Source organism: Phytophthora cinnamomi, assembly GCF_018691715.1.
Source record: "Phytophthora cinnamomi strain GKB4 chromosome Unknown Contig17, whole genome shotgun sequence".
Classification (NCBI taxonomy): Eukaryota; Oomycota; class Peronosporomycetes; order Peronosporales; family Peronosporaceae; genus Phytophthora; species Phytophthora cinnamomi.
Window position 1 is genome coordinate 1372321 of NW_027150950.1, and position 18538 is coordinate 1390858.

General features: G+C 57.2%; 7 protein-coding genes across 7 annotated transcripts; 2 read left to right on the top strand and 5 right to left on the bottom strand.

Moving 5' to 3' along the window:
• Positions 1 to 981: 981 nt before the first annotated feature.
• On the bottom strand, positions 982 to 1689 carry IUM83_04780 (Pre-rRNA-processing protein IPI1; the record flags this gene model as incomplete). The annotated part of the gene is made up of 2 exons (XM_067928877.1): positions 982 to 1342; positions 1424 to 1689. The coding sequence occupies 2 exons, from the start codon at positions 1687 to 1689 to the stop codon at positions 982 to 984; spliced, it is 627 nt and encodes a 208-aa protein (XP_067796312.1).
• Positions 1690 to 2349: 660 nt separating this feature from the next.
• Positions 2350 to 6328, bottom strand: IUM83_04781 (Tyrosine-protein kinase ephrin type A/B receptor-like; the record flags this gene model as incomplete). The annotated part of the gene is made up of 12 exons (XM_067928878.1): positions 2350 to 2394; positions 2497 to 3197; positions 4533 to 4627; positions 4689 to 4742; positions 4811 to 4879; positions 4962 to 5066; positions 5140 to 5208; positions 5265 to 5336; positions 5408 to 5479; positions 5552 to 5695; positions 5782 to 5856; positions 5913 to 6328. The coding sequence occupies 12 exons, from the start codon at positions 6326 to 6328 to the stop codon at positions 2350 to 2352; spliced, it is 1917 nt and encodes a 638-aa protein (XP_067796311.1).
• Positions 6329 to 6703: 375 nt separating this feature from the next.
• IUM83_04782 (targeting protein for) lies at positions 6704 to 9180 on the bottom strand (the record flags this gene model as incomplete). The annotated part of the gene is made up of 4 exons (XM_067928879.1): positions 6704 to 6983; positions 7182 to 7708; positions 7779 to 7907; positions 7981 to 9180. The coding sequence occupies 4 exons, from the start codon at positions 9178 to 9180 to the stop codon at positions 6704 to 6706; spliced, it is 2136 nt and encodes a 711-aa protein (XP_067796185.1).
• Positions 9181 to 9220: 40 nt separating this feature from the next.
• On the top strand, positions 9221 to 10135 carry IUM83_04783 (inorganic pyrophosphatase; the record flags this gene model as incomplete). The annotated part of the gene is made up of 1 exon (XM_067928880.1): positions 9221 to 10135. One exon carries the CDS (start codon positions 9221 to 9223, stop codon positions 10133 to 10135), a length of 915 nt encoding a protein of 304 aa, XP_067796313.1.
• A 337-nt stretch (positions 10136 to 10472) lies between these two features.
• Positions 10473 to 12898, bottom strand: IUM83_04784 (fha domain protein; the record flags this gene model as incomplete). Its single annotated transcript, XM_067928881.1, has 3 exons — positions 10473 to 11300; positions 11391 to 11499; positions 11568 to 12898. The coding sequence occupies 3 exons, from the start codon at positions 12896 to 12898 to the stop codon at positions 10473 to 10475; spliced, it is 2268 nt and encodes a 755-aa protein (XP_067796131.1).
• Positions 12899 to 13612: 714 nt separating this feature from the next.
• IUM83_04785 (WD repeat-containing protein 16) lies at positions 13613 to 14802 on the top strand (the record flags this gene model as incomplete). Its single annotated transcript, XM_067928882.1, has 4 exons — positions 13613 to 13932; positions 13997 to 14312; positions 14382 to 14702; positions 14770 to 14802. 4 exons carry the CDS (start codon positions 13613 to 13615, stop codon positions 14800 to 14802), a joined length of 990 nt encoding a protein of 329 aa, XP_067796130.1.
• A 1052-nt stretch (positions 14803 to 15854) lies between these two features.
• Positions 15855 to 18368, bottom strand: IUM83_04786 (translation elongation factor G; the record flags this gene model as incomplete). The annotated part of the gene is made up of 2 exons (XM_067928883.1): positions 15855 to 15858; positions 15940 to 18368. 2 exons carry the CDS (start codon positions 18366 to 18368, stop codon positions 15855 to 15857), a joined length of 2433 nt encoding a protein of 810 aa, XP_067796133.1.
• Positions 18369 to 18538: the final 170 nt, after the last annotated feature.

An 18538-nucleotide genomic window follows, 5' to 3' on the forward strand; every position in this document is an offset into this window, starting at 1 on the left:
GGTGTGCGAGGATAAGAAAGTGGCGGATTGATTGAGCGCACGCGACTACGGAGCGGTGGTGGCCTATTTCCGTGAACCGCGAGCCGAAATGGAGTGTGGTGCCGCCGGCAGAGGCCGCTGCCTTTCCTCCGCGCACTTCCTGTCGTCCAGCTGGGCGTTGCAAGTGACGCGTGACGGATGACCAGCCTACAATAGCAATACACTGCACTGTAGCAATAGAGCGGCATAGAGCCGCAGGTTTGCGAGCGAGTAGAGTTTCGCCGCTTGCTTGCACTTGGGCGGGCGGCTGGGCTGGGCTCGAAAACGCCCCGGAGGTTTCCAGCATCAACAAGTTCAGCTTGCCCTTCGCACTTCTACACGGACGTCTCTTCGCGAGCAGCAGGTTCAGACCGGAGGCTAACCGCTCGGCACTCGGCTTGCAACAACCGCCGGCGTGAGGCGCTCGCAATGGCGCGAGCAGTGGCTCATTAAGTCGGCGCGATGGCATGCTGTCGTGGTGACGAAGGGATCAGTCAGGCGAAAGTGTAGCCATGTCGACAAGTGCAAGTGTAGGTTGCAGTTTGAAACGGCTCTCCCTATTACGCATGACGCGCTTCCTGAAGTTTGGCGTATCCACGAACCAACGTCCGTCAAGCAGCAACACTGCGCTCGTGGCGACAAACTGAGGGTGTGGGGCTGGAGAAGAAGAAGCCGATGCACACAGTCCACTACTTATCTTACAGCTACGGAACACAACCAGAAGGCAAACGCAAACTTATATGCAAGTGGCTAGCTACCGTCTCGTCCTGCTCATATAATACACGCGCCAGCTCCCAAGCAGCGGTGCGCCCCGCAACGCAGCGCCGCTTTCTCTTATCCTCCCCCCTCTCTCCGCGCCGAAGAGACACCCGGCAATTAATCCCTCTCATAAGGGAAAGGAAAGCGAGAGATCTTTCCTTTGTGCCGGCAAGCGAGTGTTAACCCCCTCTCTCCCGCCAGCTTTCAGACCCCCAAGAAGTCCATGGCGGACGACAGCGCCTGCCGCGTGCGGACCGTGGCGGGTTTGGCGTCCTTCGGGTTCACGGTCGGGTCCAGGCTGAACCCGTTGGCCGCGCCCTGCTGCGCGCGCGCCGAGTCGGACTGCAGGCTGCGCACGATCACGGCCTCGTGCTTGCGCTTCTCGCTCTCCTCGCGCCGCACCTGCTTCTCGATGTCGTACTTCTTCTGGTGCATGCGGTACAGCTCCTTCTCGGCGCGGCGCAGGCGCTCCTCGGCCATGGAGCGGCGCCGCGTCTCCTCCTCGAAGCGTGCCTCCCAGCTCTTAAGTTGCTCCTGCAGCGCCGCCTTCTCCTGTTGCCATCGTCTGAATCAGATCGGTTAGAGTGCTAACCAGGTTAGGTGTCACTTAAAGCGACAGGGGGGAAGGAGTCGGTCGTTTACGCACTTTTCCTCCTCAGCCTTCTGCGCGTCCAGCGTGATGCGGTCCAGCGCCTCCTGCTCCAGGCGGCGCTCCAGGTCCTCGTTCACGTACTCGAGGTCGTTCTGGCGCCGCGCCTGCGCCTCCACGAAGCGCTTGGCGTCTGCCAGCTCGTTCTGCAGGCGCTGCACCAGCTGGCTGTCGTTGCGGTGCTCGCGCTCGAAAAGCGGCACGCTGTCCATGTCCGCGCGCAAGTTCCCCCAATTGCTAGCCGGCGCCTGTGTGCCCAACATGGATGGGTCTGTTTAGCACTCTCTAAAGCGAGAGGGCGGGGCGGGGCGTCCTCCGGGTCTGTTCTCGTTCGAGCCCACTTTTGCCGAGTGACTGACTGAGTGGCCGGCTGGAATTAGCTTTTTGCGGTGGAGTTTCAGACTTCGTGTTGACACGTCGTGAGCCGCGTGTCACCCATAGTGAAACCTAGTCTGCGCGCACGGAATTCTGGTGCGCAGCGGCGAAGACAACATGGTTTCCAAAGCCGCGGGTGGTGCGAGACACCTGGGCCAAATCCAGCAAGAGCTGGAGGCAAGAAGCTCTGGCTGTCTTCTCTCATCAGTTCGGCAGGCAATTATTCGCTGCTGAAGTTGTGACCGGTGGAGCATCTTGCCCCTCTGTGATGGCAAGTGGGGGGGAGAACAACCAACACTGGGTTCTTGCTTGCTGTAAAATATTCTTCAATGTTTAGACGAAAGATTCGCTTGCGACGCCGCGGATGTGCAGCACGAAATGGAGCCACTTGAACGGCCCGACATCTTGCTCCATTACTTACCCGCAGCTTTACCGAAACCACGTTCGTCTCCACTGATACACACGCAAGTTGCATCTTGGTCTCAGTTACCAACACCGAACCGGAATCCTGCCATCGGTCTGTAGAGCTTTAATACCACCAACTCGTTCTACGCGTGCGAGCGGCCGATCATCGTGTCCGCCGAAACCTCGCCCTGCATGCAAAAGTTCCACCGACACCTTTTAGTCATGTCTGTCATGCTTCGTATCGTAGCAATAAAATATATAGGTGTTAGTTATCCTAAACGGATCCTCACCATGGGTTCGTACCGGACTTGGTCTAAAGTGCGGCCATGGGCCCGCACAGCTGCCATCAGCGCCACACCTTCGTCTTGCGCTCGCTGGACATTGTCACCTGCGCTCCACTGGCGAACCTTCTTGCAGATCGTGCGCAACAGTCCAGCGCCAATGCACAGAGCGACGACCAGGTCTTCCCAGAAGCCCTTGCACTCGTAGGTGAACCACGAACACGCCACGCACGACGAGGCGCCAGGTGCAGAATCAGACCCAACAGGACACGACTCGCACGTTGCCAGCCCTTCTAGCGCCGAAAAGGTCCCTCGAGGGCACGGGTCGCACTTCAACGAGCCGCTGGAAGCAGAGAACGACCCCACCGCACACGGAAGACATTCACGGTCGGCTTCACTTGATTGCTCACCTTGCGAGAAATAGGTCCCGGGGTTGCATGGCTTGGCACGAGTTGAAGAGAACGGGGGCTTGGTCACCGTCAGGTTTACCATGTCGAACGTCAAAGCTCCGGCGAACAGGTTCAAGTGGTCGAATTGGTGCATCAAAGCATTTCGAAATGAAGTTGAAGTGAACAGGTCGCTTAGTTGGTCAACTGCGCTATCGGGGCTGGATTTTCCCGAAATTGAGTCATGCAGTTCGTCCAGCAAGTCGCTCAGTGCGTTTTCAGCTGCTTCAACGGCATCTCCGATTTTTCCAGGTAGAACGTTGCCTGCAGAGGTGTTCGTCACCGTCGGCGTCGTCGTTTCAACAGCGACTAGGATCTGTGTGGAAGTGGTCGACTGTAGTATTTGTAGTACGTGCAAAGAGTAGTTCGACGTCGTGAAACTCGTCAAGGTATCGGTCCAGGTCTGGAGCAGACCTTCGACGCCCTCGTCACTAACTTCACGCTGCTCAACCCCGTACAAGTCCAATGCTGCACGAGGCCACTCCACTTGTTCGTAAATTTCTCCAGGTTGGGCGAAAATGCACTCGATACCTCCAGTCAAGAAACTAAACGATGGCGACGGACACAGAGCACAAGCTGCTAAACCCTCCGTAACAGCGACGTGGTTGGGTGGACACAGTTCCGCTCTTACTGCATGTTCACCGTTAACGAACGATCCTGCGGGAGCCTTTTCACACTTGGAAGAACCTTCGGTAGCTGCAAAGCTTCCTTTGCCACAAGGAGAGCACATTTGGGAGCCAATATCTGCAGCAAATGTTCCTGGTGGACAAGGCTGGCAGGTTCGGCGGGTACCATTGTTAAACGTCCCCGAACCGCACTTCACAGCAACCGCTGTAGCATCAGAGGACGCATAACCCCATCCAGGGGGAGCAATGGCGAGACACTTCTCACTACCAGCACTCTCTGCAATAGTCCCATTACCGCATGTGTTGCACTCAGTCGCTGCTGGGGATTCAGTAAAAGTGCCTGGACGGCATAGCACACACGTTTTGGTACCAGAATCGTAAAAATTTCCAGATGAGCACGGTGTACACTTCACATGACCAACATTAGGCGCAATGTACCCCACTGGGCAGGCCTTGCACTCCATTGATCCAGCCACATCTTGGTACGTGCCCTTCGAGCACATCAAACACTCCGCCTCGCCTTCAGTGCGAACATATGACCCAGCTGAACAGGGAGAACACACGGTTGCCCCCATGACATCGGAGAAGGTTCCCGCAGGACAAGCAGCACATCTTGAGGATCCCTGAGTTGCTGTGAATTCTCCAGGATTGCACAAACTGCACGACGTCGCACCGGTACCAGTCGCAAATGTCCCCGCGGGACATGGGGTGCAAGAACGCGACCCACTCTGGTTGGCAAATGTGCCAGGGAGGCAATACATGCAGTGATCAGCTGTTCCAATTGCTGAAAACGCTGGAGCAGATCCGGGAGGGCACAGAGTGCATTTCTGGTTGGTAGTAGCGTTCGAATACGAGCCTTCCGGACACAGCTCGCAGAACTCAGCAACTTCGTCAGCAGGTATTGACTCTTGTCTGGAGCCAACACTTGAATTTACTGCAGTGATTTTGCTTGGTTTGGCAGCGTAGCCGTTACCGCAGATGCAGGTAAGGTTGCTGGGTAGCCAAGCAGGCGGAATCGGGCACATGAAGCCATTTCCACCAAACTCCGCAGATTTTACATGTTCCAGTCTGAAATTCAAAAGCAATCAGTTCAAGTTTCATACAACTCAGAGACGACGAGATCACCTACAACAAAGCTGGAAACTGGGGTAAGAAACCACTGAAGTTGTTGGTGTGAACATCACTACGTGACAAGCAAGAAAATTGGCGAACGTTAAATGCGTATATGAAGTGCATAACACGCCAACTTACAATCGTTGTAGTGAAGACTGATTCAACATCGCCGGCAAATCGCCCGTAAAGAGGTTGTTCGACACGTCCCTGTGAGTAAATTGAAGTGAATGCACTGTGAGGAGACATCGTGCGTGAGCAAGCACATTGAAAACGATACAAAAGAACTTACACAGTTGTCAAAACAGAATTCTCGTCCGGATCGTGAGGATCTTCTCGCCCCCATAGCGATATGGTCTGCGCGAGCTCGCCCGTAAAGTAATTTGACGATAGATCGCTGTTCAAGTTGGTGCAAATAATCGTTAGAAAACATGCCGTCTCCAACCCAATTTGTGCATGCGGGCACGTACAGCGAAACCAGATACTGGAATATCGGGAGCTCTGGTAGATCTCCATAAAACGCGTTGTGACTAAGATTTCTGAAGGGCAAATACGTGAGGATGGGTCCATGCATGCGAACATGCAGTGCACGTACATCGTGCGCAAGAATTCGCTTGCGAACAAGCTTTTCGGTGCTTCCAATGCGATCATGTTGTTTGACAGATCTCTGTTCAATCGAACAACAGCGACCGCGTGTCAAACTAGATCAGGAATTGCAAATACAGCTACGATACCCACAGATACTGAAGTCGGTGGAACGCATCGAAAAAGCTGAGCGTTGACGCCGTTAGATTGTTGCCTGCCAAGTTGCTGCGAATAATAGGAAAGTACGTTTTGGTAAGACCCTTGTACTCTAGTTAAAATGCTTACAAACGAACTTACATCAGCTCGAGAGCATCATTATCAGCAAAAGATGACGGGATGTCACCCTTGAGCTGATTGTCTTGGAGATTTAGACGCCGCAGTAGCGTCATCTCGCCTAGCCAATCTGGGAAAGCTCCGTGAAGGTGGTTTCTCGATAGATCTCTGGTGCCAGTTCACCAGAACAAAACACACCACTGCAGTTATTCGATCTACTCTTCATTTCCAGCAATGCGCCGAGCAGTACTCACAGCTGCTCTAGCGATACCATGACGCTCAGATCTAACTTGGTTAACTCGCAGTTCAAGCCCTCGCCCGGAAGGTAGCTAACATGAGTTCGCGTTAGATCCTCATTATCCCAGATGCAACGGCGAATGCTTACATGTGAGTCACCGTAGTCGGATCTGTGAAGGCGTCACAGCGAAGCCCTCCCCACGGCCACAAGAACTCAATGCCACCTTCACCAGCGCTTGTGTTAGCGTCAAGTACCCGACCGCTGCAAGGGTGCGTCAGAATTCCACGCGGACACAAATCTTCGTTGTCTCTTTCGGCATCGAACGAGCGCGCATCACTACCAGTACACCATGTCCGCATCGCAGTTGATTGTTCTGTCCGACAATCTCGGTACAATTGCAGCAACGCATCCATTTCCACAGACGCCAAAGGATACGTGGTGTCAACCGGTTTGGTAGCAACACCACTCTCTTTTGCTGCTTGCTCTGCCAACCCCTCCAAGTCAATGAACGACGACAGCATGTCCAGGATTCCATCACTAGAACAGCCTTCGATCGTCCACATCGCGAAGACTAAACGCAGTGCGGACCTCTTGGACTTCATCATTTCCAAGACCGACGTTGACTAGCTGGGAAGTGGCTCTTGCCCGAAGCCCCACTCTTCCTAGGAACACAAAGCAAATAAGAAGCAAGCAGAATGGGGACAGGCCACCACCCGCGTATTAGTCGAAGGCAGGCTGTATTTCTTTCGTGCACTTGGAGTTTATTGTCGGGTCAATCGTCTCGAGGACGAGTGGTCTGTAAAGGTACATGGGGGCGCAAGCATGTAACAAGGAGCAGGGTAGACCACGGGCTGCTCCGCCGCTGCAGCCCCCCGCTTTGGGTTTTCTTCGGGTTTCGGCACTCGAGGGTGTGAAGTTAGGCTTTGGACTCTATCGCCTTAGGAGTGCGCGATTGGGCTAATTGGTTCCGTCAGCGGTCGAGTGTCACGCTTCAACTGGAAAGGCTTGTCCTCTGGAACAGACCGCGCGTGGAAAATCATATCGGTTTGGCGCATGCGCTTGATCTCTTCCTCCTTCAACTGCTGCTCCTGCAGCTCTCGTTGCTCACGAAACGCTTCTTCTCGCTCGCGACGCTCTTTCTCAGCAGCCTCATAAGCAGCGCGTTCTGCAGCACGATTTTTAGTTGCCAGCATGGGGGACTCGGTTTGAGTGAGTGGTCTGGTGCTCGACACAACTTGGACACTGTTAGACTCGAACACTGGCATCGGTTTCGCGCGAAAGCTTCCCGAAGCACTGGCACGCTCAGCCTCTTCCCGGCGTTTTTGCTCCAAACGTTCGCGAGCTTGCTCGTGAAAGCGTTCTCCTGGCAACTCAAAGGGTTTTACCTCTGTCAGTGGCTTAGTCGACCCTTCAAACCTCGCAGGAGTCGAAGCCACGCGCATCGGTTGCGCGCGGAACTGGCATTGTTTCTCCCTTTCCTTTTCTTCAGTCTCGATCTTGCGGCGGAAGTTCTCCTGATACTCCCGATGTAGCTGAATGCTTTTGAGTGGTGGGGTTTCCGGAACCACAGGCCGGCGAACAGATGCTGGCCCCGACTTTGGCCGGGTCATTTGGCCTGCCTGGCGCGCTTTCAATCGTTGCTCACGCTCTTTGCGGTGACGTTCCATTTCCGCAGCGACAGAAGCAGCTCGCTCCGATGCGCTTTGGCGGGTTACTGAGCGCGCACTGGTCGACAGTTTCGGCGCTACTGGTTGCGTGATACGGGCTTTGCTGTCCGATTTCGCCGGAGAGTATCGCGGGTACGACTTCGGTTCCAAAATGCTTTTGTTCACAGGTCGAGCGTGGAACTTTTTGGCCAGCTCCTCAGCGTCATGATCAACAACCTCAATCGGTCGACGATGCGTAGCTGCTCGTCGACCAGTTTCTAGTTGCGGGGTCATTGGCTACAATTGGAAAAACATTAGTGGCACATTAGATCAGTAGCCGCACGCATTCGCCAAAACAGAAACCTACCTGAGTGAGTCCGCCAAATTTCGGACGACTGTAGCTCGCAGCGGGTTTCTCTTGCTCACGAGACAGTGGGGCTGGAGGTGGGCGATGCGCCGCACGTGTAGCTGTGTGGAGCTGCGGAGAGTGCGGTGTCTACAGGATACACAACAGAGATCACACCATTAGACTCAGCGGCATACCATACACCTAACTAAAACTTCCTTACCGTCAGCGCGTGCCTAGTCTCCCGGGCGTGTGGCGGTGCTGGAAGAGAGAAATCCCTCGTGAGCAATTTCTCCGCTGCAATGGGCGGACGTGCCTTGTCCTGCGCAGAACCATCGCTTCCGACACTACTTTCGCTCCCGCTGTGAAACCGGCGAACCCGGTTATCCACCTGAAAATGCGGCGTCTGTGGGATCGTGAGCTGCTTCGTGGACCGCTGGTGCACGTTGCTTGGGGGTCGCTGCACCTTGGTCTTTTCGTGGAACTCACGGATCTTGAGTTTTTCCAGCTGCAGGTGCAGTCTCTCCTCCTGGATCTTCAGCAGCTCCCTGCTGGTGCTGCTCATCCTGGACGGGTCGTTCTTATTGACCGAGCGCGGCTTCGAGTGCAGCTTGGGGCTTCTGGGGCGCGTGACACGGTGCGGCTTCTCCTCCACGGGCACGTCCTCCATGAGCGTCTGCTCCCTCATCCTCTTCTCGGCCTGCAGGCGTCTCAAGTAGGACTGCGTGGGCTGCATGAGTTTGGACGCGCCCCCGTCTGCAGCCGAGAACCTGCTCTTGGCTGGCTTGGCGCTGTCCTGCGTCGCCTCTCTCAAGGCAGCAGAGGACGACGACGTCTGCGAGCTGTGCGGGGAGAAGTGGGCTCCTCCTGCCCCGTGGGAGCTGTGCGTGGACGTGTCCAGCTCGTGCAGCAGGTAGGAGGAGGTGGCGGACGACTGCGACGACGACGCGTAGTGGCGGAAGACCTCCTCGAAGCTCTCCTCGCGGTCGTCCAGCAGGTTGCTCCTGTTCATGACGTCCTGCACGTCTTCTTGTTGTTGTTGTTCTTCTTCTTCTTCTTCTTCTTCTTCTTCTGGGGCGGCCATGGTGGTGTCCAGCAGCGTCTTGTTATCATTAGTTGAAGTGGAGTCCACCTCCATGGCGACCTCCACTTCCTCGTCAAAACTTTTACTAAAAATTTTATTAAGTTTGCGGTCCGCCGGCGCCGGGGACGAGAAGTAGCCGTCCGCGTTGTTGACGTAGCGCCGCTCCAGCGCCGGGTTCTTGAGGTCGTAGTAGGACGGCGCGTCGAAGCGGAAGTCCTCGTCGTCGTCCTCGTCCTCGGGCGCGTCCGTCTCGGGCTCCGCGTCCTGCGGGTTGTTGCCCAGCGCCGCGTGCTCCGGCTCGGCCGCCTCCATCGTCGCGTCCAGCAGCAGCGACGCCATGCGCAGAATGCGGAATTGGCACGGCGACCTGCCACAACGCATGGCAGAGGCTCAGTATGCGTTTGCCCAGGACCTTCCATCCAGCATCTCGCCAGTTACCGAAAATAAAAAGTATCATATCAAGCAACGTGAGGTGGTGATGCTGTCGTCGCTGCGGCCGCGCGCCATGCGCCAGTTGCAGCGCAAGTGGCTGCACACGGTGCGGCGCGAGGGCCAGCCAGGCACGCTGGACTGCCGCTACTTCTTCTACGACTCGCTGGGGCGCAAGCAGTCGCCCTGGCACCACGTGCCGCTGTACGCGCCGGCGGCGCTTGAGCATCCGCAGGAATTGGCCAGCGCCGCCGTGTTCCACTTCGTGAACGAGATCCCGCGCGGCTCGAGGGAGAAGATGGAGATCGCCGGGAAGGAGGAGTTCAACCCCATCAAGCAGGACGAGCGCAAGGGCGCGCCCCGCTTGTACCACAGCGCGTCGCTGGTCAACTACGGCTGCCTGCCGCAGACGTGGGAGGACCCGAACCACGTGGACGCCGCCACCAAGCACGGCGGCGACAACGACCCCGTCGACGTGTGCGAGATCGGCAGTCGAGTGGCTGCCATTGGAGAGGTTTACCCTGTCAAGGTGCTGGGCGTGCTGGGCATGATCGACGGCGGCGAGACGGACTGGAAGGTCATCGCCATCAACGTCAACGACCCGTTGGCCCCGCACGTCAACGACCTGCGAGACCTGCGCGACACGCCGCTGCACGACGTGGTCGGCCAGGTGCACCGCTGGTTCCGCGACTACAAGATCCCGGACGGCAAGCCGCCCAGCGACTTCGCATTCAACGGAGAGGCGCAGCCCAGGGACTTCGCGGTCGAGGTGATCCAGCAGACCCACGAGAGCTGGAAGCAGCTCGTGGGCGACGAGCTGGCATTCAACACCAAGCTCTGGACCTGCACCCGCACCGACATGTAGACGGGATGTAAGCTTCAATTCGGATGAAAAAAAAAGTGAAATGAAGTGTGCAAAGACTTGAGCGCTGTTGCTGCTGAGTGTTCGTTCTTTCGATCGCTGCAAAAGACCAGAGGTGACGAGGTTCATTCCAGAAGCCAACGCTTGCAAGTGAGCAAAATGAAAATGTGCACAGTCTTAGAGGTGGTTTACGTGCGGTGCTCTTGCCGATCCTTTTGTGGTTAAATATACGAGTAGGAAGCACACGCCGCCGCGCCAGCATCCAGGAACACAACAGGGCGCCAGTCACCTCACGGCGTCGCCAGCGAAGGGAAGAGGAACGGCAACAACACCATCCCAGTTAATCTTGTTCCGTCAGGCGGCCAGCAGGACTCAACGTTGCTACAACGGGGCTTGATCCGCGCTCGGACAGCGAATCAACTAGGTCGTAAAGTCCGCGCCGTTGGACGGGCAGGTCCAGCTGAGTCCGAGCAGGTGAGTGGGCGTTGACGCCGACGATCCCTTCACCAGCGAGCTGAGATGTCAATGAGGGTGACGCATTCTCGGCGGCGAAATCGCGGAAGCTCGTCGATGGCGCCGGTAGCACTACCGGTTCACGAACAGCCTGCGTCTCGAATGTGTCTGGTTCGTCAGGCTCCAGCTCGTCGACGTGGAACGCCGAAGGAATATCCAAAGCATCAATGCTGCTATCTCCATGCAGCATCATAGGTGCTGAGCTCGAAAGTGACCGCTGGCGCGGAGGTCGGAAATTCAGCGCGTTGGACGGTGCACTGCGATTCCAGCGTGAACCAAGCACGTTTGGTGCTGTGTATGTACGAGGGAGATGGTTTGAATACGGTGCAGCCACTAGTTCGGCACTTGGGTCATTAATCGTACTGCTGCCGCTCATGTCGAAATCATTACCCCTGCCAACCAAGCCCGGGCTTGAAAGACGATTCTCGAGATCTCGTCCATTCATACGCGGCGAAGACACGCGCCCCCCTTCGTCGTCATCTTCATCATCACCAGAACTGCTTCCTGCCCATTTCCACTTCTTTTTCGCTTTAAGCGAAAGGATAGTGCGCCCAATCTTCACGTGCATCACCCTGCCCCACTCCAACTCCAGCGGCTTGCTCAGGAATAACATTGTGCCATTCGAACTTGAAGCATCAAAAAGAAAGAAGTGGTTCTAATAGCACGAACAACGAAGCACAAAATTTTAGACAATTCGTCATGTCAATAGGACCAACTGAACGACAAGTTTAGTCCATGCACTTACATCCTGGTATTTGACCTTGGCATGCAGCTGCGACACCGTGCGGTAGCGGAGTGTCATGTTGTTTGTAGTCGACCGACCGATGGTCAAAAATTGCTGGTTCCGCGGCATACTGAACCAAAACACCAAAACAACATTAGCCACCGAGCACGACTCAATACACCAATCAGAAGTACGTACTTGGCGAAGCTGAGCTGGAAACGCGTGTTCGTGAGCGCTGTCGACCGATTCCGAGTCTCGTGCTGCGTGACGACGGCGAATGTAACGTAGGGGGGAGGCAACTTCTTGGCAAGCAGAGACACGACACGGCCATCCTCCAGACGCACACTCGTCAAATACGTAGCCTTGCAGATACTGCACACATCGAGACCATCTGTGTTGGTGACGGCACACACCTTCTGGTTCGGGTTGGTCCCATCGGCATCCAAGTTGTTATTCCAGCGCTGGAGGCAGTCCAGGTGGACGTATTTCGTGTCGCCCTTGCAGTGGCAGGGTGCTACTAGCGGGTTGGTATCCGGGCACTCGTCTCCGTCGTAGCAAATGTAGCAGAATCGTTTGCCCGTTGTGCCCGCCACGCCCAGGGGCAGGTTATTGTGGCGGGCGTCGGCGCTGTCTCCGGAGTCGCCGCTCGAGCGTCTTGCCGCCTTCCTGTCCTTGTCCTCCTCCGACTCGCCTTCATCCGACGTGTCTCCCCCGACACGCATCGTGTGTTCATGGTCCTTGTCGTCGTCGTGCTCTCCGTCCTCCATGTCGGGGGACCTCTCCGTGGGGTGGAACGTCTGCTGGAGGGGCAGACTCAGGTAGTTCTCCTTGAGGAACTCGTACTGCTCGTTGGTGAGCGCCTCCTCCGTCTCCTCGCTGGTGGTGCGGTTGAGTTCACACACAACCAGCCCGACCGAGCCGATCCTCAGCAGGTCGCCGAGCCTCAAGCTGTGCGGGATGATGGGGTACTTCTTGCTGCCCAGCACTCTGCACACGCCCGTGTGGCCCGAGAAGCGCTCGATGGAGGAGCCGCACACGAACTTCCCCACGGCGTTGTCGTACTTGAGCGCCAGCGTCGTGGCGCGCGTGTCGTTCAGCACGCACTCCTTCATCTGCGGGGGCGGCGTGGCCGCGTCGTCCGCGTCGTTCTGCTGCTGCTCGGCTCTGTCGCTCTCCTGCTGCTCCGCGGGGGGCGACGGGAAGTCGCGCATGTGCAGCGCCTGGAAGCTGGCGGCCAGGTCGCGCTCCAGCGCCGTGCTGAACGGCGCGTCCGCCGCCGCGCTCACCACGTTGGGGTCGCTGCTGGCCGTGGCGTAGAACGGGTACGAGCCGCGCTGCGGCCCGTGCAGCACGGCGCCGTCCTCGTCCACCGTGAACTCGAGCTTGGGCAGCGTGCGGCGGCTGCGCGACGTGCCCACGCGCGCGCCCGACGCGTCCGTGGCGGCGCGCAGCTCCCCGGGCGTCGTGGTCTCGGCCTTCACCTCCACGCGACGCACGCTCTTGAAGCCCATGTGCTTGCCGCGCAGCATGCTCGTTACTCTGTCGGGATCCTAGCGAAAGAGACGCCCAACTTTGCACCGAGACAGCGGCGGCTACACGCGTCGGCGAGCGCTCGCGCTTGGGTGGGAAGATGCGGCGGCGTCTGCGCTCCACGCAGAGACCGGCGGCGACTGCTGACGCGCCCTGCGAGCCGAGATATCGCCCTTGCTCCCCCGCCGCTCGAGCTCCTCGAGCACCTCGGGGCTTTACGGCTGATCGTCGTTTGTTCTTTGCGGGGTCTCGGTGAAAAAGGTGCGTTCTAATTTTTGGGCCGACGTATTTTTCGCAGAGCCGCGACCCGATCAGATTGGCGGAAACCCTTTTTGCAACGCCGCGATTGGCGCAAAATGAGCATCCGGCCCTGATTCTGGTCCGCTGCGAAACGCTTGCCGCACCAGCCGACCTGATTTCCGGCCCCGAACGGACGTCAAGCTGAGGGCGCTCGCTCTCAGTCTCGACTGAACGAGCTTTGACAGCCGCAGTTTGGTGATGCCCGGCATGGGTATCCATGCATTACTGCGGGAAGCTTCGGTGCGGGTGCTGCGTCACAAATCGCATTTCTGCACCGGCTCCCCTTCAAAACACTGTACACGACCGACTTACTCTATCCCACAAAAGTCTCCACCATGGTATAGCAGTTTCGATCTTGAAGCGACGCACCCCTCCATGTGCACTTCTGTCATCCTCGCCAATTGACGACCGCCATGACGCACCGCCAGAGCCGCGGCATCGATCCAGAGCTCTTCGCGCCAAGCGCGCTGAGCTCCGCCGGTGCCGAAAGGTACGCGAAGGCCCCGTCGTCGGCCTCCAGCGGGTTCGAGTCCGTCAGCACGTCCTCGTCCTCTCAGGGCGGCTATCGCCATGGCTACGACAACATCTACGCGTCGAACAACAACCAATTGTTGCTGGAGCATCAGGGCCACCCGGGCCTCTCGATCGAGCTCGAGCACCTCAGCGGGTTCACCGGCAAAGGCAAAAACACAATCCACGCTCACCCGAGCGACCCGGACAGCTACATCACCTGGTGCGTGCTGCACCTGCAACAGATGCATCTAGTGCTTAACTGACTCTGGTTGCTGCTGCCACAGTATGGGATCGGCTGTGGTGATCGGCAAAATCCACGACTCGCAGAGCCAAGTGTTGCTGTGTGCTCACGAGGAAGAGATCAACGTGCTGAGCATGTCGAACACGGGCGCCTTCCTTGCGTCAGCGCAGATTCCTCCCCACTCCGGTCGAACTGATCGAGGTGGTGCATTTATTGTCATTTGGGATCTGACATCGGGCAGGGAACGCTACCGTCTCGAAGGGTTCTTCCGCCACGTGCTGCAAATGGCGTTCTCCCCAGACGATCACTTCCTCGCTGCTTCCTCTGAAGATTGCCGCATCATTCTCTGGGATATGCGGGTAAGTGTTCATGTAGATGCTGACTCATTGAGCGTATAGCTGATGCGTGTAATGCTTGCTTCGTGACAGACCTCCGAGGTGGTGCTGACCAAAGCGTTTCCGACTCCTGTTACGATCCTCAACTGGGGCAAGATGGATGAAAAGTGCCGCCGTCCGAAATACTCGCTTTGCTTTGCGCACTCTAGCCAACTGCTCTTCGGTGAGCTGGCCTACGACATTGCTGGTATGCAGTACCGACTTGAGGTATCGACCTTCTCGATGCCCAATGTAGGGATCGCGCGCAGTTATATCTGCGCCACGATCACCCAGACGCGTACGGATGTGTTGGCTGGTACTTCCGCTGGAGAGCTTGTCGTTTTCAATACGGAATCGCTAGTGTACCGCAACGCCGTGCCGGTCGTGAGGAATGGTGTGCATAGTGTTGCTGCATGTGGAGATACAGGATACGTCTACGTAGGCGCTGGTGACGGCGTTCTCAAGAAACTGGTAGGGCGCGACTCCGACTGGAACCTCGTGGGCCAAGTTCAACTTGTTGGGGGTATCACTAGTATATCGATCAGTCCTGGTGGGGCCCAACTTTTCGCTGGTACGTCTGCAGGTAAAATGTACCACATCATTGCCACGACTCTCGTGACTTCCGAGCTGGCGAGCAGCCATTTGGGGTCCGTCACAAGCTGTGCCTTCGGTAATTCGAGCGAGGAGTTTGCCACCATTTCGGTAGACGGCAGTATGCGCGTATGGGAACTCTCAACTTACAATCTCAAGTGCATGGCGACCGAGACGGTAGCTGGGCTGTGCATTACCATCACTAAAACCCCGACTGCGTCGAGTCAATCAGCGTTAGTGATCTCCGGGTGGGCCGATGGCTGGCTTCGGGCGTACGATGCTGGTACTGCACAGCCGAAGTGGCATATCGCAACGGCACATCGTGGAGAGGTGAATGCAGTCGCTTGCAGCGCTCAGTACGTGGTGAGTGGTGCCAGCGACGGCGCTGTAAGTATTTGGTCATTTGCTACGCGCGAGTTGGTTCTCCAATTTCACGAACACAAGCGGGCAGTGACAGGTGTTCTAATCGACATCAAGCTGCCTCATCGAGTGCATTCTTGTGGCGTCGATAAAGCACTCTTCATTTACGACCTGAAAGGGGCTCGCCGGATAGTAGCGCAGCAAGTTCGTGAAGGTGCCTTCCACGGTATCAGTCAGAGGCTAGACAGCGAGACAGAGATCGTGACGGCAGGTGCCGATGGTCGACTTCTCTTCTGGGATTGCGACGAACCAGAACCAGTCCAGCAGATGATCGACCCCAGTCGTCTCAAAGTGTCATGCGCGGTCGTATCACCCTCAGGTCGGTTCTTGGCGACGTGCGGCGAAGACTGCGAAGTGAAGCTCTTCGATATCAGCTCTTCCTCACTACTCGCATCGTCACGCGGACACTCAAACACCGTGAATTCACTAGCCTGGAGTCCTGACGAGCGACAACTCGTGTCTGTCGGCGCTGACTCGTGCATTTGCGTCTGGAATTTTTACCTAGAGTGAGAGAGCTCAACTAGTAGATGCACACGGACGACCAACTTCTTGAACAACGAAACTCTATTGATGTCTTATATCAACCCCTCAGTCATCGGACCCGGGAGCCTCGGATTCCTTTGGTGGGGCTTTCCGAAGGTTTCCGGTGAGACGATCACGCGTAGCAGGGTCTACTTCGACGTAGCGTAGGAATTGAATGCCGAACGAGGCTTCACCCTGGGTCTTGGAGCGCAAAAGTGTTGCGTAGCCAACCATGTGAGCCAGAGGCACGTGCGCGTGCACGATAGAGCGGCCCTGGTTGGCAATAGATTCACCTCCGTCTCCACCCGAAGCGGAGCCCACCTCCTGGATATGTGCACGTCGTTGCGAGCTCAAGTCGGCAAGAACATCGCCTACGCAGCGATCGGGGGAGCGGACCTCGAGCTTCACCATCGGCTCCAGAATTACAGGCTCGGCTTCCTTGAGGGCCTGCTTCAGCCCAAGAGCAGCCGCTGCGCGGAATGAAGCCGCACTTGAGTCCGAGTCCCATTCGCAATCAGCTTCGTCCACCGTGACCTTCACGTACGCAACGCGGTTCGGCGTCAGTACACCGCGGCTGAGTCCAGCCGTCAGACCCTCCTCGATGGCAAGGGCAAAGGCGTGCGGCATCTTTTTCGCGCCCTGGTTTTTCCAGTGCACCACGTTGCTATTGTTCTCATCTTCCTCGTCACCGTCCTCTCCTTGGCTGTCTTCTTGGTGCTCCAGCAGCGGATCAACCTGCACAGTGAGTTTCGCGAAGTGTCGGTCAGTGCCCAGCATAACATCATGCGTGTACGGAAACTCGACTGAGGTCGTAATGCTCTCTAGATAAGCAACACGCATGGCACCAACGGAAGGCTCAAGTTTGTACTCGCTGCGCAGTCGCTCCTTGATGATATCCAAATGCAGCTCGCCCATGCCAGACATGAGCGTTTGGCCCGTCTCGTCGTCCACAGTAACCACAAAGCTCGGATCCTCGCGTTGCAGGTTTTCCAGCGCCGTATCAAGATCTTTCTGCTTCGCAGACGACTCGGCCTCGATGGAGCACGTGAATACAGGCTTGGGGATCTGCACACCAGGCAACACCAATTGGTGGGCTGCATCCTTGGCGCTCACGAGCGTGTCGCCCGTGAAAGTGTGCTTCAATCCCACAGCAGCGCCGATGTGACCAGCAGATATGCTTTCCACAGCTTCCTGGTCGTCGGCAGCGACATGCATGAGTCTCGTCAATCTCTCCTTCGTGCCACCACGAGAAGCGTTGATCAACTGCGACTTGGCTGTCAGCACACCGGAATACACGCGGAAGAACACCACCAGGCCGCGCTGACGGTCGTGCTGCACCTTGAAGGCAAGTGCACACAGCGGCTCGTCCGAGGATGCCTTTAGCTGAACCACCTTGTTCTCCGCGCCACTTCCACGGCCTCGAGTCTTTTTGCCACCGACAACTGTGTGCGCCTCAAACGGCGACAAGTCTAGCGGCGACGGCAAATAGTCCACCACAGCGTCGAGCAGAGGCTGCACGCCCTTGTTCTTGAGCGCGCTGCCACACAGCGTGACAACCGCTTGCGACGCCATGCCGCGTTGCACCGTGATCCGTCGCAGCGCCGCCTTGAGCGTGTCATTGTCGATCTCCTCCTCCATTAGGAAGAGCTCGCCAAGCTCATCGTCTACATTCGACGCCCGCTCAATGAGCGTCTGGCGCCCCTCAAGAGCCTTGGCGTACATCTCGGCCATCTTGCCACCAGCGGACGCTAGCAGCGGCAGTCGCTGGACCTGCTCGCCCTCCTTGTCCACCCACTTGACCAGCTGCATGTCCACCAAGTCCAGCAACCCCTCGAACTCCGCCTCCTCGCCGACGGGCAGCTGCACACACAGCGTCTGCACTCCGAACCTGGCTTCAATGGACTCGCAGGACCTGGCGAAGCTCGCGCCTTCACGGTCCAGTTTGTTCACGAAAGCGATGCGCGGCACCTTGTACCTGTCGGCCTGCTCCCAGACGGTCTCCGTCTGCGCCTCGACGCCGGCGACACCGTCCAGTACCGCCACGGCGCCGTCCAGCACGCGAACGGCTCTCTCCACCTCAATGGTGAAGTCCACGTGGCCCGGCGTGTCGATGAGGTTGATGTGGTGCTCGCGCCACGGGAAGCTGATGGCGGCGGCGCCGATCGTGATGCCGCGCTCGCGCTCCTGGGGCATGAAGTCCATGGTGGCGTCGCCGTCGTGCACCTCGCCCATGCGGCGGATGGCGCCGGCGTAGAACAGCATGCGTTCCGTCGTCGTGGTCTTGCCGGCGTCGATGTGCGCCAGGATGCCGATGTTGCGGATGGCGGCGACGCTCGCGGCGTCCTCCTGACCGCAATTCGGGGCGGTGGTCGACACCGAGGAGCTCCATCGACGCGCCACATTCAGGCGGAGCAGAGAGGACCCGGAGAACGGAGCGGTTGCCCCTCGGGACGACGCCAGCAGCGCGGACGCGCCGCGCACCCGAGTGCGCAGAAGTCTGCCCAACATTTTCGCCAGCGTGTGGCTGAAAATGAAGCAATTAACAATTATTTATTTCGGGTTGAGTTGTGTTTCGAGAGCAGAACTAATTTCAAATTATTCGGAATATAGCTTGGAATTTGTATTGGAGCGGAGAATAAAATTATTGCGAAATGCACAAAATTAATGGCTACTTTTAT